Raw genomic sequence first — 25,255 nt, forward strand, 5'->3', positions numbered from 1 at the left:
GCTATCGAAATCGATAAGGTTGTTGTGGTTGTTATCGGTTGTTTTATCGGCGTTGTTGGTTTTTGGTTGATTTGGCTTATCGGCCCTTATCGGATTTCGATTTTGGCAGGCCAGGGGCTTAAAAACAAAAAGTCCTTTGGTTTCGACGGGATTCGAACCCGTGGTCCTGGCGGGACCGGCTTGGTGCAAAGCCACTGCACCACGAGGCTTACTAAGCGTAATTTAAATAAGCAACAATGGATTGCGTTAATTATTTATTTGTAACGCAAATTAATTATCCGGGTTTTAGCGAAATTTAAAGGGTTTAAAACGGTTATTTGTGCGTTAGCGCTATTTATATGCATTACTAAAGCATTAACTTGTTTGTTATTGGTTTTGTTAAAAATCCCGTTAATTTAAATTAAAACGCAGCTTATAAGCAAAAAGTTAACGAATTTCGCTTTTATCGTAAAAACCGTTACAAACGTTTGCTTTTTTAACGTTTAATATACCGGTTTTCCGGCAAGCATTACCTGTTACGACCAACAACCACCTTTGCCCAGGAAGGAAGGGTGGCACGACACGGGAACCACCGTAAGGGGTAAGGTTTACGTAACCACCTGGGATCAGTGGATTAGGGAAGCAGGGAAGGTAAGCCATTAATTCAAAAAAGGCTTAAAAAGGCTTATGGAATCGGCCTGGTAAGCCAATTAATCCACGGCTTTAAGGGAATAAGCATTAAGGTATAAAAAGGAAAGGTTTTTTATTGTTTTAAGTAATTTTTAATTGGGGCTTTGGCATTAGTTAAACTTTAATTAGCTTTTAAGTAAACTTTAAAGCAAGCATTTAAACCGTACCCAAATTACTTTGTAAATTCCTTTAATTATTAAATTACGTGCTATTATTCGATACTTTTTTAATGCTTTACTTTAAAAATAAAAGCTTAATTGTAACATTTTAATTAATTTTGTTTAGTACCGGATTGTGCCAAGCAATAATAATAACAACCCAAGCCAAATTTGCAAAAGCAATTAAAAATTTTATTCCAAAAACGGACGTTTTCCGGTTTGGAAGCAAAAAATACGATATAAATAACGCAATTTATTGCCGTTTGGCATTAAAAGCTTTGGCCGCGGATGTTGTGCAAACCAAAAAACGAACCGGCGCTTTTTAAATCGCTACCCGCGCGTACAAATTCCTTACGCTTAATCGTTACAATGGGAAAAACGGGGCTTTTAAAGCATTTTTAACGGAATGTTAAAGCTTTTTTGCTTTTTATTATAACCAATTTAATACGGAATAGCAAAGGGTCGTTTACGCAACCATTTATTTTAAAAGCAAAATTAAAAAATGGTTTAAACTTATATGGGCAAATTTTTTTAAAAATTATAACGAAAGCAAAAAAAAAATTAAAATTATTTTTGCCAATTTCGTTCGATTTAAAAAAAAAATTATTAACGTATTTGGTTAAATTAATAAATAACGAATTGCAAAAAAAATAATATTTTAATTTCGATAAAAAAGCGCAACGTTAAAATACGTTTTCAATTTCCAACGCTTTGCTAATAAATTCGATTAAATTAACCAAACCAAAATGGCCCATTTGTACAATAAATTCCGAAATAACGTAAAAAATAAAGTTTTAAAAATTAACCAACCCGAATTTTTTGCTAAATACGTTATTATTGCAATTAAAACTAGCAATAAATTGTATAAATGCCGTTTGGAAAAAAAAAGGCCAAAAAATTAAATTTGTAATGCAAAGCAACCAATTACAGCAACGGTTTAACCGCAACAAATTTATAGCTTACGGCCGTTACTTTGGCTTTATGGATTTTAACGTTAGCGCTACGCATTAAAAGCAAAGGAAACGCAAATTCCAAAACTTTAAAAATGGCAAATGCTTTTAGTATGGATAACCTGGGCATATTAAAAAGGATTGCTTTTAAAGGAAAAAGCAAAAAAAAGTGTTTTGGAATAAAAAAACCAGAACGGCGGCAGCAACCAAGAAAGTGGTAATAGGATTGGAAAATAATGGTTATTCCGGCCCCGCGTTTTTTTAAATTGCATGCATTAATAACCATTGCGTTGCTTACCATTTCGATAAAAATGCAATAAAATGGTTTTTTTGCAAGCGGCTGGCCGTAATTAAACGAAAAAACCTTGTAGCATTTTGCAACAATAACCCCATTAGTTTTAACGCCGAAAATAACCAAATTTGGATTAATAAATACGTTAAAGAAAACCCGGATTTACGGTCCCTTTCGTTTAAAAATTTAATACGAGCAACGAAATAAAAAAAAGTTTCGAATTTATTGGTGGCAAAATTAAAAGCGGGTAACGGCGTTGCTTAAACCAAAAATAGCCCAAACCTTTGGGTTAAAGCTAGCGATTTTATTTGGCCCATTTAAATTACCGAAGCATAAGGAACGGATTTCGATAGCGATACGAACGTTGTAATGGCTCGAAACGGGCTTATAACCAGCCCATTCCTACCATTTATCGATTTGGAAAATAAAAAAATAAATAGCGATTTTATTATAAAGGATATAATAAAAATGTTGCAAAATTTAAACGAACAAAGCTTACCCAAGCTTACAAAGGTTCCGGTATCCCAAAAACGGGTAACGGTTAAATACAACCCGTTTAACAACGGCAGCAATACCAGCAAAAATTACAGCCGCTTCCAACATTATGCCAAAGCTTTAAATATATTATTTAAAAAAGTACAAAATGCGTATACCAAAAAAACGTTAAAAACGTACAACCAATAACTTAACGTGGATTTAAAACTTTTTTGGTTATACGCAAAAGGATAATTCCTAAAAGCCGAAAACGCGTTGCAACTTTACGAAAAAGGGTACGTCGAAAACGCTAATAACAATACCTTTCGATAAGGTGGGATTAAGCTTTAGCGCTTAAACAAAAGCAAGCATTTAGCACGTTCCATAGCCGTAATCCAGCAAAAAAGTAAAGTGGCTTGGAACCGAACGCAAATTCGATAATGCTTTTGGGATATCAATTTACCGGACAAAAACGGTATAATTTACGAAACAACACTTGCTAAAAACGATTTTGGGCATTTTATTAACTGGTTTAAAAGCGATTACCCGGTAACATATTGGGGGTATACCAAGCTACAAGCGTACAAGCAAAAATGGCCCAAAAAGTTGCAAAACAGCACAAAAAAAAGCAATTACAATAGCATTAACTGTAGGAAGGACTCTGGGGTGGAGTCCTATGCTCGTGGATTTCCAAACGGCGTAAAACTAAGGGTTAATAATTATCAAAAGGTAATTAAGTCAAATTGTTGTTATTTAGGTTTAAGGAGGAAAGAATTTTGCTGGAAGAAAGGGACGGATCCGACCTTTTTATATAAATACAAAGGAGCTTTGGATAATTGGTGCACAAATTCCGGATTTGTGCATAGCGGTTTTCCAAAGCTTATGCATGCGCTTAATAAGTAAGTTCCAATACCAATTATTTTTTTTTTTGGTTGCGCTTGCATGGTAAAACGGATAAAAAAAATTTGCGGTTTAAATGCGCAATAATAAATAATTTGCTAAATTAGCAATTTGGGTAATATGTAAAAGGAAAATGCTTGTTCGAATTGTTTCGCCGGATACGTATTGCTATTAAACAATAAACGTAAATGGAAATTTGGGGAATTATATAAATTCCGGTTTTAAAGCTCCGAAATTAATAAATTTAAAATTGTAAGCGTTTGGGATTAATGTAAATTAAATGGAAAGTTTTTGTAATGTTTAAAAATGGGTGCGTTAAAAGCGAAAGTAAAAGTTAACGGACAAAAAGCGGTAAACCTTTATTTAGCCCGTTAATTATCGATCCAATTACTTTAATTTTTTCCTTTTACAACCCCGTTTAAACAATAAAAGTTAAAAAAGACGTTTTTTGCTTGCGCGCAACGACGACAACGACATACAAAAAAACTAAAGCCATTACGAAAACCGGAAACGCTAATTTGCTTAAGGGTTAAACGAATTCGATAATACCCCGAAGCGCCGTTGCGGCGTTAATGGAAAAGGCTATTGGTTTTAACCAATCGAAATACGCAATACGCAACGGGAATTACTTAAACCAATAACGATTACGACAAAAATTAATTGCAAGCCCGAAAAAAACCCAATTAATTATTACAATAATGCAATTTGCAAAAAAATATTTTCAATTGTTTAATAAAAAAAAAAAAAAATTACGGCCGCCGAAATTATTGCGAAATTCGTTTGATACGTTAAAACGACCAATTAAACGATCGCAATTTTAATAACTTTAGCAATTAACCCCGACGTAACCCAAACGATTTTCCAATTTTTCGAATAAATTAAAACCATATTAAAAAAAAAGGACCAAACGTAACAAATTACGGCCGCAAACGGAAAAGGTAAAAAACAAATTTGGGTTTAAATAACCGCAAAAGCGCAAACCGTTCCCAAAATACCCTAAGCAATAAAAGCCAAAAAAGCGATAGCATTTACAATTAACAATAAAATCCTTATTATTACCGAAAGTAAAAAAATTAAAAAAATAAAACCCGAAAAAATTAAACGGATTTGCAATAAAAAATTAAATAAAAGTTAGGTTAAAACGGTTTATAAGCACCCGTTAAAAAACGTTCGTTTGCATTTTCAAAATGTTAGTACCCGTTAACAAACGGAAAAAAAATGCCGGCCCGGGCCGGAAACGAACGATATAAGCAAAAGCATGGAAAAGGTTGCGGATAGCTACGGCAACCCCGCCGCAACGAACCGGTTACGGACGTAATACGCGCCTTTTGCGGTTTAAGATACAACCAAACAAACGAACGGTTTAAAAATTACCAAACCAACAATAATTTTAATAATAACGGGCTTACCAATTAACAAATTCCGATTTTTTTTTAACGATAAAAGCAAAGCAAAATATTAATTAAAATTAATAAAAGCATTTAGCGCTAAAAACCCGTATGGAAATATCGAGCGGGTTATTATTTCGTTATAAAAAAAAAAGGTAGCAAAAAAAAGGTAACGGCGTTATTTTAAATTGCAAATTTAAAAAGCGCAATAAATTTGCAAAAGGATTATTTTCGATGGAATGGGTTAACATATTAATGCCAACCTTTTAACCTTAAATTAATTACGGCGCAATGCTATCGCTATTTAAATTAAAAATATAAAAGCATGCAATGCAAGCAAATTACGGCGTGTACGTGGTATAAATTAAAAGAATACAACAATAAGCGGTATAAAAAAAAAAGGAAATAGCAAAAAAGTTGCCGAAAAATATATTTGGGGCATTTTGTATTCCGTGCAACAAAGCTAAATACCCATTTTACTTTTTATATTGCCCGGTGCAAAAGCAAATCCAATAACGCAAAAAAAAAGCTTGGCTTACAAGGCTTACTTATTACGAAATCCCGATAATTTTTATTTCGAAATTGTTACGAACCGGATTGCCGCCGGAAGCGGGGCGGGCAAAATTCCCCTTTTTACCCCGGGAAAAAATAGCTTTTATACGAAAGCAAAAAGGAACCGATTAAATAAAAAAAGCAATAGCCTTTTTGTAACAACCTCTTTTTAAATATTAATAGCAATTTAAAATATAACCCCGTTAACCAAAAAAACCTTTATACGCAACGAAATTAACGCAAAGTTAAAATTACTTTTTTTTAATTAACCTTACCCATAAAACGGAAAAAGAATTTTTTAAAATTGGCCGAACGATTTGTAAAAAAGCTTAGGAAATTCCATACGGCAAAACGAAAAAACGCAATTATTACGTTATTTGTAAAAAATTAAAGCTTACGCATCCCAAAGCTTTTTCCCCCCCGCACCCCCCCCGCAAACCCCTCGACAAAACCCATTTCCCCGGCGATACCCGCGTCCCTTTCACCGCTACGGGAAGTAACAAAAAAAATTAGCCAAAAAAGCCTTACCCTTTCCCAATTATCCAATAACATACAATCCTTTAGCATTTAATTATATAAAAAAAAAGCGTCGACGTTACCGCCCCCCCCAAAAGCAAAAAAGGACCTTTTTAACGAAAAAACCAATGCTTAAAATTTTTTAATAAAACGTAACGAAAAAACCGGAAGTATTTAATGCATTATTAACGAAAAAAAGCAGCTTTAACGTATTGGCAATACAAAAGCCACCAAAAAATTTAAAAGGGAATGCTAAATCCCCGTCGTAAGCCGGGAAAAAGCTAATCCAATATATATATAACTTTACCCCGCAGCAACCATACGGCAACCCACCGGAATCCCTTTAAAACCGCTAAAAAAAAAGCAACGCGCTTTCCCCTTTTTTACCATTATAGCTTGTTCCCCCTTTTTTTTTATTACCAAAGCGATTATTTATGTTAAATTAACGCTACGTATTTTAAATTACAAAGCAAAACCGGATTGGTGCAAAGTTACGATCGGTACCCAAAACGAAAATATAACGATTTGGTTGGTTTATTCCCCGTTTCCGGAAAGCACAACCATTATAAATTAAATAATATTTATCGACAAGCTTGCCGGAAAAAAACCAAAAAGTAATAATTTAATAGTAAAGGATTTTAACTTTTACTATAAAGCATGGATGTCGAAGCGCCCAAAAAACGCATTAATGCACGCAAAGGCTTTTAAATTGGTTAATTTAGCGAAGCTATAAAGCATGCAATTAATAATTTGCTAAAACGCAATAACAAAATTCGCCTTTTATTGCAAAAACATTACTATCGATTTAATTTGGGCTACCGAAAAGTTAAAAACCCAATAACCGTCGAAATGGCGTTAAAATAACAGCAACTATACGGGGATGGTAATTACAATTTTAAAAACCATTCCGAACTTTTACGTACTAGCTTTAAAGGGCTGGAATTGGAAAAAAATCGATAAAAAATTCGTTAAATCCTTAACGAACGATAAAATTTCCTTTTCGTTACAACCATTTATCGATTTTTAAGCAATTAACGAAAAAATAAATAACATTACAAAAGCAATATTAAAAATCCGCAATTTAACCGTACCAAAGCTAAAAGGGAAAGTCGAAAGCTATAGTTAATAAACGGAAATTTTTTTTTAATTATTCCGCAACAAATACCGGGCCGAATTAACGTAAAAAGCAAACCGTTCGGAAACCAATTACGCAATAATAAAAAAAGCTACCAAAAAAAAAAAGCGTTATTAAAATAACGAAAAGGTACACGTAACGTACCGCAATGTACGAAACGAACATTATACAAAACGTTAAAAGCATATAAACCATTGCCAAATGGGCAAAATATAAAAGTTACCGACCTTTTCCCCCCCCGTTATTCCCGTTGTTAAAATTACCAAACGGAAAGGTAACGGCAACAAAAAAAGCGAAAAAAACAACCTTAAAAAGGAAATTTTTCTTTATATTAACGGCGGATATTATTAATATCCCCAAATACCCCGAATTACTTTCCTAACCTTTATTCGTTCGTAAAAAAATTACCGCAAAAAACGTAAAAAAAACCTTTTAAAATATAAAATATTAAAAAGCTTTAAGCCTAACGGGGATTTTTACCGAAAAATTGCTAGCAATGGAACCGGCACTTTTCGAAGCATTAATAAAAATGTTTACGGCATGCGTAAACCGCGGTTACTTTCCGGAAAGGTTCCGGAAATTCCGTACCATTATTTTCCAAAAACCCAATAAAAACCCAAATACTTTGGGCGCGTAAAAGCCAATTGCTTTTTTAAAAACGATAAAAAAAGCGTTAAAATTTTTTTTGGCGTTTTGTATTAAAAACGCCGCAAAAAGCTATTAATTATTTTTTAATAAATAAATGGGCAATTAATAATGCAAATTTACGGAAACGGTTATGCGTTTACTTACAAAAGTGGTAAATACGGTTTAAAACGCAAAAGCAATGGTTAATTTCCTATTATTCGATATAAACGGCGCTTTTAATACCGTATTATATGTACGCTTTTTTAATAAAATAAAAAAATACCAATTTTTATAATGGATTTTAAATTTTTTTAAAAGCTTTTTAAACAATCGAAAAACAATACTTTTTTTTAACGGCAAAAATACGGCAAAAAATAAAATTCCATGCAAAATCCCGCAAAAGTTCCCAATATTACCTATCCTTTTTATTATTTATACGGCAAATTTGTACAAAAAGCTACGGGAAGTAAAAAGGGTTGCGGTTACGGGATTCGCAAATAATACCAATTTAATTAGCTTTAACCGTAATGCGATAAACGCAATTAACAAACTTAAAACCGCCCATAACGTATACTTGGAATGGGCAAAAAAATTTGGAATAAAATTCGACCCGGCTAAATACTAATTGGTTTGGTTAATAAAAAGGAAAAAACCCGCGCTAACGCTACCTTTCCGTTTCGAAAAGGTTACGGTAAAACCAAAAACGACAAAAAAAGCAATGCAAATATTAAGCTTTTAAATTAATTCCAAACTAAATTAAACCCAATACATTTAAAAAATGCGCAAAAAAATAGCAACCCAAATGTTATTTATTACGCGCTTAGCAGCAATAACGTAAAGATTTACATTTACCAAAACCAAACATTTGTATTTAACCGTAATTAAAGCAGCATTAAATTACGCGGCCCCAATTTATTATAAATTCGACGCTACCCCGTTGCGGCCTAAAAAAATGGCCAAAACGTAAGCAAAAACGTAAAATAATTGCTTAAAAACAATAACGGGGGCTTACAAAAAAACTTTATAAAAATTGCTAAAATTAAAAACGCATATAACCCCGATTTAAATATGGCTAAATAATTGCATTGCCCATTTCGAAAAAAAGCTAAAAAAGGGCAATTTAGCGGAAAAAATTGCGAATATTTGCAAAAAGGTACAACGGAAATTAAAAAACAAAAAACGAAAGCTTACGGTTGCAATTACGCGGTTATTCCGTTAACGGGAAAAAGCGCTAAATTAAATTAAAAAATCGGACCCGAAAATAGCGGTGCTAAAAAAATAAAAGGAAAAGTAACATAATTACGTTACGGCAATTAAAAAAAGCGCTAAAACCAATAAAAAATAGCCCAACGAAAAAATCCTAAGCCTTTACCGCAATTTTTACAAAACCCAAAGCTTGTTACTGGTTTAGCTAAAAACGGAAAAGCTAAAGCTTTAAAGCTATTTAGCTTTCCGGAAAATCCCCGGCGTAACCGCAACGTATTAATACGGCTAAAACCCGGAAACGGTAGCATACGTATTGCTATATTGCCCAAACCTGCAAAAATAAAAAAAGAACTTTTTTAAGCAATAAAAAAAGCGGCAAAATCCTTGCTAAACCAGCTAAACGAAGCAACAATCGTTACAAAATGGTTTATAAAAACAAAACGGCTTTTTAGCTACGCTTTATTAAGCAATATTATCGATACGTAAGCGGAAAAAGCAAAAAAAAAAAGAAAAAACAAAAAAACGTTAAACGCCGCAACGAAACGGCGAATTTGGAAAAGAAACAAAGGGCTTAACCGCCCCAATTCCAAAAAGCCAAACCCACATTGGATTTCGTTAAAAAAACCTTCCAACAATTTTATTAATTACTAACAATATTATATACTAACAAGCAAAATAACGTAGCCTTTTATTTTAACGCTAAAAAGCGAAAACTTATTTACGCCCGTAAAAGCGAATCGCTGCAAATTGTTTTTAAAATCCCAAATATAAAAAATCCGAATCGCCGGGTATATAGCGCTTAAACGGCCATATTATCGCTTTTATTTTTAAAATCGAAATTGGATTCGTTAAAATTGCGGGAAAGCGCTTGGGAAAGGGAAAGGAATGCAGCAGCGGCTGCCTTTTTAATTGTTACTTCGGGCGCCGCCGATACCTTTTTTACCGCCCCCGTTGCCGCCGCAATAACCCCGGCTAAACCCGCAACCTTATTTTAACCAAATTTATTAATAAGCTGGAAATTAACCGTATCGTTCTTTTTTTTAAGCTTAACCGCAAAATTACCAATTACCGAAAAAAAGTTATTCGCCATTTTATTATTTTTACCGTTATTATTACCGTTATTAACCTATAAAAAATCGGCGGGGGTAACTTTTTCGAAATATTCGTTATAGCAATTAAAAAATTTAATAACGTCGTTATAAAATTAAGCGTAAATATTTTAACAAAATTAAACGTTTCGCGTATAAGCTTTAACGCAATTTATTAACGTAAAATCGTTAAGCCCGTTACGCCCAGCCTAAAAATAATTAAAAACGATATCGAATACGAAAAACATTTTAATAAAAATATTGGCAATAATAATATTGCGGCAAATTTCGATTCCGGGGTTTCCCGCAAAATAACGGGAAGGTTTTACCGGGGCCGGGGTATCGTTTGGGAAATACGCTTCGCAAATAGCTTTAAATTCGGCGTAAGCGTAGCGTTCGTATTAAAAAAACCAAGCTTTCCAATCCTATCCAAAATATTAGCAACGCACCGGGAACGTAAAAAATATAATAAAGCAAAAAAAAAATTTATAGCCTTTACTTTACCCGTAAAGTTAAACGCCCAAACGTAATGCTTTTTGCGGTTCGTAAAGCTATTATCGGCAATAAAAGCAAAACCTACGAATTTAAACTTTTTCGCGGCATCGAACATACGTTGGCCCGATTCCGAAACGCCCTTTTTTAGCGCAAAAATGCATTGTCCGTTTTTGCTAACCTTTTTTTTCGAATAATAATATATACATTTTTTCGATTTGGAATTTAAACCGAAATAACCCATTAACGAAATATTCGAAAAAATAAAATTAAAAAAATAACGAAAAAAATTTATTAAAATTTTGCATATAAGCTTTATTAAAATTAATTTTGCGGGCTATTATGCGTATGCACGTAATACAATTAGTTAAACCGCTAAAAACATTAAAATAAATTAGCGAAAAATTGCAAAAATGTAAAAAAAACCATATACAAACAACGGGCTTTGCGCTTTTTAAAATCGCCCGTTACTTTAAAAAAAGGTAAAGCAAGCCTTTTTGTATTACTTTTCTTTTTAGGCGTTATGGTGCAATCGCGGATTGCAAAAAGCCGAAGCGAAATATTAACGAAGCGTTGGGAATGTGCGGTTTTACAATTAAACGTTAAATGGGTTGCAAAGTAACGGAAGCTAAAAAAAAAGGATTTATAACGGTTATTGCTATTGCTATTTTGCAATTGCTAATAATATTTTTTGGTAAAATTGCGTAAAGGATTGAAAAAAAAAAGCGGAAAAGGCCGCAATATATTAATTTATTTGCTAAAGTTAATAAAAAAGGAAAAAGCGACGGAAAGGCTTTAAATTGGCACGAAAACGTGCACCCAATAATACAACCTAAATGCAACGAACGAATTAATTTCCGACCGAACCACGATATTTCGCTTCGAACAATAACAACTTTTTTTTTTACCGAACGTTTGGAAATGCGAAAAACATTTTACAAACAATTACTTACGAAAACGACGCGAAATAAAAAATATTTCGAAAAAAAGGAATTTTTACCCGGCTTTATACCAAATAGCTATTAGCTGGAAGTACGGTTTTTACCTTTAAATAGCTACCCCGATCCGTAGTGCTCCTTATGGGCTATACAGCTCCAAAAGGGTAAATAAATTTATATATATACAACCCCGTTTTTTAAGCCAATTTAATTAGTTACGTGCGCTTCGGGATTGTCGTTTGCAATTCGTGCGTTCGTTGTATTGTCGTTTTCCATTTTTTTTTATTTAATTTTGTGCTTTAAACCTTTTTAACAGCATTATAAACCTTTCGCTTGGCTCGAACGCTTAAAATCCGTTCGACCACGCTCCAGAAAACGCTATTTTATTAAAAAAAGCTTAAAATTAGCAATTAACTGCTTGTATCGTTCCAAAATGAAGCTTTACAATTTACCCTTAAGCCATATTTTTTTCCGTTAAAAAGTTTAACAAGCTTTTTTCGTTTTCGGTATTACAATTTGTGCTTAAAAATTCGCCCGCGCCCGTTCCGGCCGTTCCAGCCGTTTTTATCGGTTGCAAAAAAAAGCGTGCCGCTTACCGCAATGGCCGTAATGGTTTTAATATTCGTAAGCGCGGTAAAAAAGGTGCTAATCGAGCGACGATTTGCTTTGGCTGCTTTAATTCCGTGCTTTACGGCAAATTTAGCGTTAAAAAGGATATGGCTTGGCTTTGTATTAAAAAGTTAGGCTTTAATAACAAACGTTATTAGCGTTATATTTTTGGTTATTCGTGCAAGCCCATATAAAAATCTTTTTTTTTCGTTTCCGGGTTTTTTGCGCTAATAATTGCTAATTTTCCGTTTGCTTATCGTATTGCTATAAAGTTTTTTGCAAAAGCGCTTTACAACGAGCTTTATAATGCGGTATATTATTTTTATCCTATATATCCTATGCTTTACCAATTCGTTAACGTTATTTTTTCGATCGTAAATACTTTAAAAATAGCGTACCATTACCAAGCAACTTTTTAAGCTCGATGCTAAATAAACCAATTTAAATGCCAATTTTTTAATTATAATTCCGGGTTAGCGATACGAAACGGGGCGTTCGGCCGCTTTTCGTTTTTATAAAACCGCGTTTTTCGGAACTTTAAGCGAAAGTTTTTCCGCTTAAAACGATAATGCGGATAAAAAAATAAAAATTATAATAGCAATAATAATTAGCTTTATTTTATAACGTTTATAAAGCTTAAGGATTCCGTTGCTATGCTTGCAATTGCTATTAAAAAGTAAAAAAGGCAGGAAAAAAAGGGAAAAGGAATTTTTATTGCTAAAAGCAAAGTTATTGCTTTTGGCTCGGGTAATGCTGGTAATGTTTAAACGTGGGAGCTTAAAAATTGGTTTTTTTTTGCTTTTTTTATAATGGTTTCGTTATGGAATGGATGTATTAATTTTGCGCTTTTTGTTAATTTATGGTTTGGTGCTCGTTGCGCGTTGGTTTGGGGTTTTTTTGCTCCTTTTTTTATTAAAGCCATTACATAGCCATTACCGTAAAAATTTTAACATGCCGATTTTTATTTCCAAATTTTCCTTTTATATTTTGGTGCGGTTAATTTAACCTTCGATTCGGATCGAAGTTGTATTAATGCTTACCAGCTTTTCCAATGCCCGGTTTGGCTATTCCTTTGTTATTGCATTTGCCGGATTGTTTGTTCCGGCGATCCAACGGATTTCGTTAATTTCCTTATTTTTATAGGATTTTCGAAGCGCTATTAAATTAATTATAAGCTTTTTTTTTGCTATTGTGCTTAATTAAACAAAGCATTAATAAAGCGAAAAGTTATTGGTACAAAGGATAAATTTGGGTCGGATAAAATTTAGCCGTTTAAAAATCGTTAAGCAGGTTTTTTTTATAACGTAACCGGAATTAAATTTAAAAACCATACCGTAAATTTTATTGGCTAGCATACTTTTTGTAATTTTTTTGCATTTAACCAAAATCCAGTGCAAAATGTTGCCGCGCAATTAAAAATTGGTTTAATGCTCGTTCGATCTTTTATTGCTTAATATAAAAATAAACCCGATTTGCAAAAATATGTTATTATTATTTGCAAAGGATTTATTTACGAAAATGTAAAGGTTTGCGCTTTCGAAATTAATAAAAATGTTGTTTAAGCTTTTGTTAGCGTTTTCGATTTGCTAACTAATCCTTTTGTTAAACTTGCCGATATTTTCCTATATTGGGTTTGTTTTTTATGCGGTTAAAGCGTAATTAAAAGCTGCTTTGGGCTAGCATATAAAGCTAATGTACGCTTTACAAACTTTTTAAAATACGAATTATTGCTTTTAGCTTTTTAAATTGGCGTTTACAAGCTCCAATTTTTCGCTTTGGTTTTTTTGCTTTAATTTAACTTTGTTTTTTTCGACCATAATTTTTTCCCCGTTAAAATCGCTTTGTTTTTTTTCCGTAAGCATCGAGCGTGGTTTTGCTTTAAACCCCGCTTTTTGGAGCGCTTTTTTTTCGAAATTTATAAATGCTTAATTTCCCAGGTTTAACGTATTATTTATTTGCATTTTTACTATTCCAAAGCTTATATCGCGCTTTGTAATAAGGAAATACGGATTGTAACATAACAATTTGCAATTTAGCCGCTTTTTGTAATGCTTTTAATACGTAGCGTACCAATGCAATCCTAATTTCGCTAAACCGTATAAAGGCTTAACGATTCGAAGCAAAATGCTATAAAAAAAACGTAAGCGTAATTTTTTGGGTAAGCGTAGCAAAACGGTCCTTTCGAAATCGGTCGCGCTTTAAATGTACGCTTGGGTAATGTTCCGGGTTATTAATAAAATGCTTTGGTTTTAAAAGTTTGGTACAAACGCAAAAATTAACCGTTGGTTGCAACGCATAATCGTAAAAATTTGCGTTAAAATGGTTTTTTTTTCGTTATTATTAATACTTTAAGCTACGCATTTCGTTTTTTCGTAAAAAGCTTTCGGTATCCCTTTTATTTTTTTAACGAAACGTGCTCCAAAAATTTTGGCGTTTGGAAATTGGCCTTTACGAATTGCTACAATTATTCCGGCGTTAAATAAAAACGTTATTTCGTTCCAATCGGCTTTTTAAAACGAAGGTTTTAAAATTTTAATTAAGCCTTTTGCTTTGTACTCGATCGATAAACGCATAGCCTTTGCCTTTTTAAGTAATAAATACGTTTTATTATATAGCTTAATTTTTAATCGTTCCTTTGGTTTTAAAGGCTTATTGCTTTTTGCATTTGGCGTTAGCGGTTTTAATCGATTTCGTGGTTATGCCGGTATTTTGTTTTTTGGTAAGCGTTCGCGTTGTTTTGGTTATGCCGGTTCGGGGTAAATAAATGGTTTTGGAATTTCGATTTATTGCTTTTTTAATTTATTGTTTAGCTATTTTTTAATTTAATAGTAAGGCTTAATAAAAGTGCTTTTAAACGTTACCAAACCGTTAACGGTTTCGATCGTAACGTTATTGTTTGTTACCATTGCCATTTTGTACGGGCTTATCCATCCTTTTTTTTCCCGGAATATTAAAACCTTTGTTTTAAAAGCGAAAGAGTTTGGTTTAACGGTGCTAATATTAAGGCCATTCCGGGTATTAATAGCGTTTGCAACTTTTTTTTTATTAATTGCTTTTTAAAGCTTTGCTATAGCCTTTTTAATTGTTTGCGCGCGTTTGGTTATGGTTAATAACGGTAGTAATTCGTGGTTTATCCGTAGCATGGTTTTAAAAACGAACAGCGTTAAAACCAAACCGTTTGGTTCCGCAATATTGTTAATTGCTTTTATAGCTTTTTAAAATTGTAATTTTAGCGCAAAATCGGGGCATTTGGCTTTTATAATTAAATGCGCTTTGCGTAATATACTATGCGCTTATTTAATTTTTTTAACGGCGTAATAGGCTTCGACGGGAATTTGTTTGCAAATAATCCCGAAAAGCTTTGCTTTAATTTAAAAACCGCTTTTTAAAAAGTGGGTTCCCGCGTTGTAAGTAATTACGTTTAAAGGCTTTAAATAAACATTTATCCAGCAACGTTTTAAAATTTCCCAAGTTTTTTTTGCAAATAGGTTTTTTAAAATTGCTGCAATATTAAATTTTGTGCTTTTATTAATTATATAAAAAACCGGTTTGTTGCCCAAATAATAAACGTTAACAACAATTTCGTAATTAAAATCTTTGTCGTTTTTTAACGTAAATTTAAATCGTTATGGTGCATTTCCTTTAATTTAGCATTTGTAGCACATTTTATTAATTATTTCCAGCGCGTTGCGATTTGTATTATGGTTTGCCCGTTGGAAGGTTTTATGCAATTTGTTAACGGAAAGGTAGCTAAATCGTTTGTAAACGCGTTGTAATTTGGTTTTTGTTAAAAACAAAAATCCCGCAATTTTTTTTTTAGCGGCCATTAAAATTTTGTTTATAACGTATATCGATGCGTTAAAAAAAAACCATGGGTAACCGAAGCGTTTAATAATCCGTACGCGCGTTCCGTTATACTTTACGAACTCGTTGCGCGTATTGTTAAAATATATATTTAACGCGTTTATATCTTTAAGTAACAAAAGGAATGGTATTAAGCTATTAAAAACGTAAAACGTAATGTTGCTAATAAAGGTTGGTACAGTAATTGCGCCAATGCTAAATTCGGTATTTTTTGTTCCAAAAGCTATAGGATATTTGGGTGCTTTGTAATCGATTTTAAGCTTTTTTATGTACTGTTGCAATGTTCGAATTTGGTTAATTCCAGCCGTTAAATTGGTTGCCGCGCCGGTATTTGGCAGGATACCGTGCCATTAGGTATTGTTATTAATGTTGTTGTAAATAAGCATTTCGTAAGTAAAAGCTTTAATCCTAGCTTTTTATACTTTTTAAGCGTTTTTTGCAAATAAACGGTGCTTTTATAATTCGTTTATAAAGTACAATGTTATACTTTGTATAAAGTACGTTATTGCATGTTCCTTTTGGTTGCTTTCGTAATTATGGTTGTTAATTAGCTTTTTGTTATCCTTTTTTAATGCGCTTTCGCTTTTTAAATCGTTTGGTTTAATAATCGAAAGGAATTTCCAATAGCTAATTGGGGTTTTGCCTTTATCTTTTTGCTTTTAACGCTAACGCTTCCTGTGCCTTTTTTGCTTTTTTTTTGGATGTTTTGTTAATTAACAATTGGGCTTTTTGCAAATTTAACAATTTCGTTTAATATATGGGTTGTAAACTTATTTTTGCTTCCATCCTTATTTTTATTAATTTCGTTAATTTTTGCCTTTATACTTCCGTTCCGTATAATGTTGTGCCGGGATTTTATTATTATTTTTAATCCTTATAATACTGCGAAATATGTTGGAAAAGCCTTTAAAAATATCGGAATGGTTAAATAACGCCATTTCGAGCTCGGGAACTTTTTAAATTGCCCTTGCTATATTTACTACGAATTGCTATTTATTGCTAAAATTTGGGCTTAGCGCTTGGTAATATCGTTGCAATTTGTTAAAAAAATTTTGCAAAATTTCGATATTCGTTTTCCCGGTGCTTGCAAGCTTTAAACGAACGGTATGGAAATGGATTATTATTTAATTTATTTAATATTGGGCTTGCACAATTTTTATTTCGAAATAATTTTTAAATGCAAAATAAATGGCTTAAAAAGTAAATATAAAGCCAATGTAATTAACGTAATATTTATTTGCTTTGCTTTTTAAAATGTAAAAATATAGCGCGTAAAGTTATAAATAATTTATTCCGAACATTTAAGCGTAAATTGTAAAATGGAAAAGCTTATCGTTAATAATGTTATACGGTTTTCCCGTATACAAATATGTATTGTCCTAAATAGTTTTAAAAGTGCGTATGGTAATTGCGTTAATCGGTGCGTTAGCCATTTCCCGTAAAAGGATTTAACAATAATTAAACTTTTTGGTATAAAAGTAACGAAATAAAATGTAAAGGGGTTGGTTATATAACGAATGGTAAGCATGGCTAAAAAGGTTTGGTAACGGTTTTCGAAAGGGCGGTTTTCGAAGTAACGAAAGCGGAAGGTATGGTTTTATATTCCGTGCGCTTGGTTTTTGTTTTTTTTTTGCGCGTTTGCGCTTCGAAACGTTAATTACGAAATCCTCGTACTTTTATTTTTTTGCTTGTAACGGGTGTTTTGGCTATGGTTATGTAAGCTAAAGCGGTTGGAAAAATTAGGGTAAAATTGTGCTTTTACGCTTTTTTGCAAAAGTATACTACGGTTTTTATTATTTTTGGAACGATATAATTCGAAAGTTAAAGCAAAAAGGTAATTTTATCCTGCTTAATGCTTTTGTAAAAATTATTAAAAAGTTTGTTTTTTAACTTTTTTGCGCTTTAAATTATGCTTCCGGTAATCGTTCGTTTTTTACCGCTTTTTGCGTTGTATTAATTGGTTAAAAAAACGTTTTAAAAGGTGGTTAACGGGAAAGCATAGGGTTCGGAAATAACAATTTTATGGGCTTTTTACCTTTGCTTTTGGTTAATCGTAACGCTAAGCTTAGCGTAAGGTTTGGTTTTACAATAAAAGCTCGTAATTAGCTAAAAATTTCCGCTAATTTTTCGCCGAATGTTTTTAGGTTAAAAGTAAAAAGGTGGATCCTTTGCTTTCGGAAATAGCTTTGTAAAAATCGTTAAATCGTTGGATTTACCGCGTTAAAATTTGCTTTAATCCAACCGCTAAAATTTTTTTTAAAATTGGTTAACGTATCGTTGGGATTTAATTCTTTCCAATTATTATACATCCACTTAATAATCCATATGTTTTTGCCAATCGCAAAAACGCTTGTTAAGTACTTAACGATTTTGTAATCGGGGTAATTAAAAAAAAGGAAATAAAGGATCGATAAAAAGTTTAAAGAAAAGTTTAAAATGTTAATAACTTTTTTTGTATAAAGTGCTTGTTTTTCGCGAAACATTTTTGTGCTTATCGGGCTTTAATTTTACTTATTAAAGATCGCGTAAGCGGAGGATTTTCCTTTTTCCATAATAAAATGGTAAAAAAAATAGTAAGCGGTATTATTTAAAGCAATCCGTCCTAATTGTTTAAACCGGGTTAAAGTGTTAGCTTAAAAGATCGTACAGCGCCCCTTTTTAGGGCTTTTTCGATTTTAATAACCGAAAGCAAATAAAAAATGCGCTGCCAAACGTCGAACCGACAATTTTTAGCTTTTAAATCTTTTACTTAACCTTAATTAATTAAAAAACCCTTTTCCTTGCTTTTCTATATTGCTTTTTGCAATATTAATTAATATAAAAAGGACTTTAGGGTGGAATCTTATGCTCGTGGATTTCCAAACGGCGTAAAATTAAGGGTTAATAATCATTAAAAGGTAATTAAGTTAAATTGTTGTTATTTAGGTTTAAGGAGGAAGGAATCTTGCTGGAAAAAAGGGACGGATCCAACCTCTTTATATAGGTACAAAGGAGCTTTGGATAGTCGGTGCACAGATTCCGGATCTGTGCATGGCGGTCCTCCAGAGCCTGTGCATGCGCTTAACAAGTAGGTTCCAACATTAACCTTAATTACCAAAAGCATTTGTAATTGTTTTAAGCAAAGTGCTACCATACCGATTATGCGGTACATTTAATTTAAAAATTTAAAAATAATTTTTTTCCAGTACGTTAATTAAACGAAATTATAACCAAACCACGCTTAATATAGCAATTACCAAAATAAACCATTTCCAAAAAGTACGGGAAATTTGCAATATTTAAAATAAACCTTTAATAACCCATGCTTTGCATAGCCAGGATTTTAAAATAACAAAAATGCAAAAAATTAAAATGCCGAATTTACGCTTTCCAAAAAGCAAAAGCATAGCAATTGGAATATACATTCCTTTATACGTTTAATAAATTTAACGAAAAAATAAAAGGAATTTACAAGCCTTTTAACGATTTTAACGACCAAAATTACATGGAATAACGCAAAAAGTGGGAAATAAAGCTTTTTATGCTTTGGATAAAGCATTTCGTAACAAAAAATTAAGGAATCCATTTATTATAAGGCCATAAAATAAATAACAATTTGCAACAAAAACTTTAACAATAACAATTAGCCTAAACAAGCAACATTTCCATATACGGGTACGATAAAAATTCCATTGCTTAAAAACTTTAATCGATTGCAAAGCTTAAAGCAATTACATATTGCTATAAATTATATTGCAATATAATATTCCTGTACGCAAAAAAAACAAACCATACCTTTTCGAAATTATAAAAAAAAAGTTTATTAAATATAACAACGGATGGATTAATATTAAAACCAATTATTTTAATTTTCGATACCGGGGTAAAACCTTTTAAATAACGCTAAACGCGTTAAAAATACGAAACGAAAATATGGTTTTTAAAATCCCGTAATTACAAAAACATAATTTAAAAATAAATTAAAAAAAAACGATTTTTAATAAAAGCTTCCATTAGCAATTAAAAAAGTTTAATAATTACGGGCCGCAAGTAATGTAAAAATAAAGCCAAAAAAAGGTATTTTAACAAAAACAAAATAAAGTAGCAATTTTTAAACCTTATTACAAAAAACCATAATAACGTTTTACAATAAATTTAAACAAAAGCTACAACAATTAGTTAATGTATTTCCAAAATACCATAAATATTAAAGGTTATTTCAAAAAAACCTAAAAACGGTGCTTCCAAAATACGGGCCATTTAATTACGAAATTAAATTAAAGCTAAATGCGCAATTTAAATACTAAAAATTATATTAACTTAATTTTAAGCAATAAAAAGGGTTAAAAAAGCAATTGCAAAAGGATTTAAAAAAGGGGGTAATTAAACCTTTAACATTTTTAATAAAATACGGAATTTTATTTATGCCCAAAAAACGGAAAAAAGCAAATATGCATTAATTACCAACCATTAAACGAAACCACGATAAAAAATCGATATCCTTTGCTTTTTATTAACGAATTACGCAATAAATTCGGCAAAGCTAGGTACTTTACGGCTTTGAACCTTCAAAAAGCATATGGATTGCTTTAAATTAAAAAAGGATAAAAATGGATAATTGCTTTCCAAATACGGTTTGGCATGTACGAATTATTGGTTATAACCTTTGGGCTTACCAACGCGTTAATTACGTTCCAGCAAATAATTAACCATATGCTTCGAAAGCATTTCGATATTTTCGTTTTAGCGTATTTAAACGATATTTTAATATATTTAAAAACGTTGGAAAAGCACGGGCAACATATGCATTAAATATTGCAAAAATTGCAAAACGCAAAGCTTTTAGCTAACCCGGATAAATGCGTATAGCATACCCAAAAAATGGTTTTTTTAGGTTTGTTATTACGTTAAAAAAAGTTAGGATGGACCTAGCCAAAGTACAAAAAATGGCTAATTGGCTAACGCTTACCAACGTACGGGAAATACGGGCGTTTTTGGGCTTTTTTAACTTTTACCAACGGTTTATGCAAAGGTTTAATGGCAGCGCTACGCTATTTACCAATTTTACCAAAAACGATACCCAATTTTATTAAAAAATACGAAAATAAGCTATTTTCGAACAATTTAAAAGCGTAATTTTACGGGAACTAATATTGGTTATTCCGAACCTTAATAAACCGTTTAAAATCGAAACCAACGCATTAAATTACGCGATTGGAAAATAATTAAATTAACGAAATAAAAAAGGAAAGCTACATTTTTGCGCTTTTTTTTACAAAAATTTAAAAAATTTAAATTAAATTACCAAATTTATAATAAAAAGCTTTTCGTTATTATTAAAGTTTTAAAAAAATGGAAAGTATATTTGTGTAAAGCAAACCACCAAATTACGGTATATATTAATTATAAAAATTTAGCACATTTTATTACGAGCCAAAACTTTAACAAGCGTTAAATTCGTTGGAACCAATATTTTTAAAATTACAATTTTTAAATTTTGTACTAAAAAAAATTAAAAAACGGAAAGGTAAACGCTTTAAGCAAAAAAAGCAATTACAAAATCGTTACTTTAAAAAAAACTAAAACGCTTTTAACTTACGGGCCAAAAAAAGCATTGGTTCCAATTTAGCAAGCAATGGCTTTAATAATTAAAAAGCAAAATTAAACTTTAAAAAGGATTTTGGAAATTTATAGGTTGCTAGCCCATAATTATCCAAAAGTTATTAAAATATGGAAAAAGCTCCGGCAGCATTACGAATTTACCGAAATTCGGGCAATAATGCTAAAAGCAATAAAGGATTATTAAATGTACGCTAAGGACAAGCTTAATAAACATTTTTTTACGGGTTATTTTAACCATTGCCAATATTTAAAAAGGCATAGCAAAAAATTATAATGGATTTTATCGTTAAACTTTTTAAATTTAAAAAGTTTTTAACGGGAATATAATATAATAGCATATTAATAATAATAAATAAGCTTACAAAATATACCTTATATTTATTATATAAAAAAAGCAATAACGCGTTAATTTTGGTATACGCTTTTTTCCGGTACGTAATAACAAATTACGAAATACCGCAAAAATTAATTACAAACCGAAACAAACTATTTACAAACAAATTTTGGAAAACGCTTACGGCGCTTTTTGGAGCAAAATACGCTTTGTTAATAGCGTATTACCCCCAAACGAACGGATAAACGGAACGAACCAATAAAACGATAAAATAATACTTACGCCATTACGTTAATTACAAACAAAGCAATTAGGTTTAATTATTGCTAATTGCTTAATTTGCTTACAATAATTTTATGCATAAAAGCATAAAAAAAATACCGTTTTACGCCAATTACGGGTATACCTTTACGGCGTATAACAAATTTAAAACCAAACCTAAAGCTTTAGCAACGGAAATCCAAATAACGGAACTTACTAAATTGCATTAAAATTTCCAAAATAAATTGGAAACTTTGCGCTATTAAATAACAAAGCAAACCAATAAAAAAAAAATCGAAAAACCAATTTTTAAGGAAAGGAATAACGCTTACTTTTTACGCGCTAATATTAAAATAAAAAGGCCAAGCAACAAATTGGATAAAAAAAATGGAAACCTTTTCGGGTTATTTGTATTATTTTTCCGGTAAATTACGAATTTTAATTACTTCCAATTATACGAATTTACCCAATTTTTTACGTTTTTTTGCTGGAACCAGCGCTTTCGAGCCTTAAAAGCACCGAATTAATAAAAATTAACCTTAACCAAAAATAAAAAGTTAAAACCGTTTTTAACAAACGAACGCATTACCGCAAAAAGCAATATTTCGTTAAGTAAAAAAATAAAATAAAAAGTACAATACATAAAAAAACGCAACAAACCTTGGAAATTGCCAAAAAGCTTTGCAAGCGTATCGTTTGGAAAAAAATTAGCAATAATTTAAATGCTTGTAAAACGCCCCAAATTCGAAAGAATTTGGTAAGCAAAAAAAAAGGATTTTATAGCATATCCAAAGGATAAGTTAGCAGGCTTAAGCAAAAAGGTTCCCGGAGCAAAACCATGCCGGCCGATATGGGCTGGTTCCGAAAACGGTTGCACCAGGAGTTAAACCCAGGATTTCCCGCTTTAAAAACAAATGCGTTACCATTGCGCCATACAACCAAAGGAAATATTGGGAAAAGTTACAATTTACCAATTTAAAAAATGGCAAGCAAATTAAAGTTAATACCAAACCTTTACTAATTAAAAAGTTAATGGAAAGATTTAAACAAAAAGGTTTCCGGAGCAAAACCATACCGGCTAATATGGGCTGGTTTCGAAAACGGTTGCACCGGAAATTAAACCCAAAACTTTCCGTTACAAAAGCAAATGCGTTACCATTGCGCCATATAACCAAAAGGAATTGTTAAAAAATTACAATTTATTAAATTGAAAAAAGGCTACCGGGTTAAGGTTAAAATTAACTTTTAACGTTGCCCAGCCAAAAAATAAAAAAAGGAAATCGGGGTAAAGCAAAGAAAAAGGGCTGGCTGCCGTTCCGGCAATAACTTGCGCTCCTTTTTCACGTTTTACCCGTTCCAATTCCTTAACGTTATTAATTTTTCGACGAATAGCACGCATTACCTTTTTTAATTACATGCATTTTTATTTGCGCAAGCGCAAAACCTTTTTTTTAGCAACGATTAATTTGGTTTCCAATTTATTGTATTAAAAAATTATATGCCGCAAATTGTTAAAAAAAAAACCGAAAACGTTACAACCCAAACGGTTAACCCGCAAACATTTAGTATAACGAAAAAAGTTTAAAAAAAAAGCTTTACAAATTTCGCGCTTTTAAAATTTACAGTAAAAATAAAAAGGCATATTGGTAAAAAAAAAAAAATAATAGCCAAAAGCTTTTACTAACGCAAAATTTTTGCAACGGGACGAAGCTTACATACTTAACCAAACATTTTGTTAAAAAAAAAGGGATAATAAAATAATAAGGAAAAAAAGTACTTACGATTAATAAAAAGGACGGAGGCAAGCAATAATACGTAACCAAAAGGGCTTGGCCATTAAAGGGAGGACTTAATGTTACAACCAACCAATAAATCGGGCAAAAAGCTAAAAGAAAGGACTGATAAGTTCGTTGGAAGGGCTACCCCGCTGGAGGTTACGTAACATAAAAAGGATTTAAAGATTTGAGGATTTGTTGCAAAGCAATAAATTCCAACGGGGATTTTAGGATTTGTTACGGAGCTACAAATCCAAAGGATTTGCAAAGCCCTTACAAATCCAAAAACGGAAGCTTACAAAGGTTAGGTATAAAAAGGAATGGTTTTTTACTATCCTAAGTAATTTTTAACTAAAGCATTGGTATTAATCAAACTTTAGTTAATTTCCAAGTAACCTTTGGAGCAAGCATTTAAACCGCACCCAAATTACCTTGTAAATCCCTTCAATTTGTTAAATTACATGCTACTATTCGATACTTTTTTGGTGCCTTACCTTAAGAGCAGAGGCCTAACTGTAACAATTTTAAGCATTTTAAAGTTAATTTTCGTATTGGGGTTAAATATTTAATAAATTATTAAGCTTTTAACATTTACCGGATTTAAATTCCGTTAAAAAAAAAGTAATAATTACAAAAAACGTTAAATTTAATAAAAAAGCTTTTTTAAAAGCAAACAAAAAAAAACCCAATTAACGTAGTTATTTATAATTTGCTGGTTAAATATAACGAAACGAAAAATTTGCTTGCAACCCAAAAAGGAATTGTTAATACGTTAGGACTTTTTTAACCGGAAAAACTTTAAATACCCATTTTCGCTACTAAGCATTAAAGTTAAAAATTGGGGGTGGAAAAACCAGGTTTTATTGTAACCATAAAAGTTAAAACCGCAAAAAATTTAGCTAACGGGCCGGATTTAAACGCGTATAAATTTTTAATTCCAAATATTTTAAAAAATGGTTATAAAGTAAAGCAAATGCGTAATACAAGCTTTTTACGTATAAGCAATTTGTATTACGGCTTTATACGGCCCGGGAAAAGCAATAATTTCCCGCCGGTAAAAAATAAAAGTAACGATAAACCCGAAAAACAATTTTTAAAACCGTTAAAGCTTGCTTTACTTTACAAAGCAACAAACCGGTTTTTACTTACTTTAAAACCGGATATGCTAATTGCAACCATAAGCGGCACTTTTGCGGCGCTTTTAATTGCAATACCAAAAACGTTTAAAGCTTTTAAAAATTTGTTCGAAGCAAATCCAAACGAGCAAAAAACGCCGCTTTCCTTTTTTTTGCTAAAAAAGGCAAAGGCTAACCCCGTAAAGGAACGGGCCCTTTGCTTTTGCTTAAAGCCTTTTTTTTAACGCGCTTTTACCGGATTTGCTAATAATTACGTTTAAAGCAATTCGCGCCGCAACCCGTACGGCCGC

The 25,255-nt window shown here is 31.8% G+C and overlaps 3 protein-coding genes and 2 pseudogenes across 5 annotated transcripts; all 5 read right to left on the bottom strand.

The window, feature by feature from the left end:
* Nucleotides 1-2,306: 2,306 nt before the first annotated feature.
* GGTG_04764 (hypothetical protein) lies at nucleotides 2,307-2,672 on the bottom strand (the record flags this gene model as incomplete). Its single annotated transcript, XM_009222561.1, has 2 exons — nucleotides 2,307-2,364; nucleotides 2,569-2,672. The coding sequence occupies 2 exons, from the start codon at nucleotides 2,670-2,672 to the stop codon at nucleotides 2,307-2,309; spliced, it is 162 nt and encodes a 53-aa protein (XP_009220825.1).
* A 3,940-nt stretch (nucleotides 2,673-6,612) lies between these two features.
* GGTG_04765 (hypothetical protein) lies at nucleotides 6,613-6,916 on the bottom strand (the record flags this gene model as incomplete). Its single annotated transcript, XM_009222562.1, has 3 exons — nucleotides 6,613-6,652; nucleotides 6,719-6,769; nucleotides 6,819-6,916. Coding segments are annotated over 3 exons (189 nt in total), but the record flags the coding sequence as incomplete, so codon positions are not given.
* Nucleotides 6,917-15,209: 8,293 nt separating this feature from the next.
* On the bottom strand, nucleotides 15,210-15,620 carry GGTG_04766 (hypothetical protein; the record flags this gene model as incomplete). Its single annotated transcript, XM_009222563.1, has 2 exons — nucleotides 15,210-15,286; nucleotides 15,374-15,620. Coding segments are annotated over 2 exons (324 nt in total), but the record flags the coding sequence as incomplete, so codon positions are not given.
* Nucleotides 15,621-22,922: 7,302 nt separating this feature from the next.
* GGTG_20078 lies at nucleotides 22,923-22,994 on the bottom strand (annotated as a pseudogene). Its single transcript has one exon. The product of its transcript is annotated as a tRNA-OTHER (tRNA).
* Nucleotides 22,995-23,155: 161 nt separating this feature from the next.
* Nucleotides 23,156-23,227, bottom strand: GGTG_20079 (annotated as a pseudogene). The gene has a single exon. The product of its transcript is annotated as a tRNA-OTHER (tRNA).
* Nucleotides 23,228-25,255: the final 2,028 nt, after the last annotated feature.

The sequence above is a fragment of the Gaeumannomyces tritici genome (genome assembly GCF_000145635.1).
Source record: "Gaeumannomyces tritici R3-111a-1 unplaced genomic scaffold supercont2.2, whole genome shotgun sequence".
In the NCBI taxonomy this organism is placed as follows: domain Eukaryota; kingdom Fungi; phylum Ascomycota; class Sordariomycetes; order Magnaporthales; family Magnaporthaceae; genus Gaeumannomyces; species Gaeumannomyces tritici.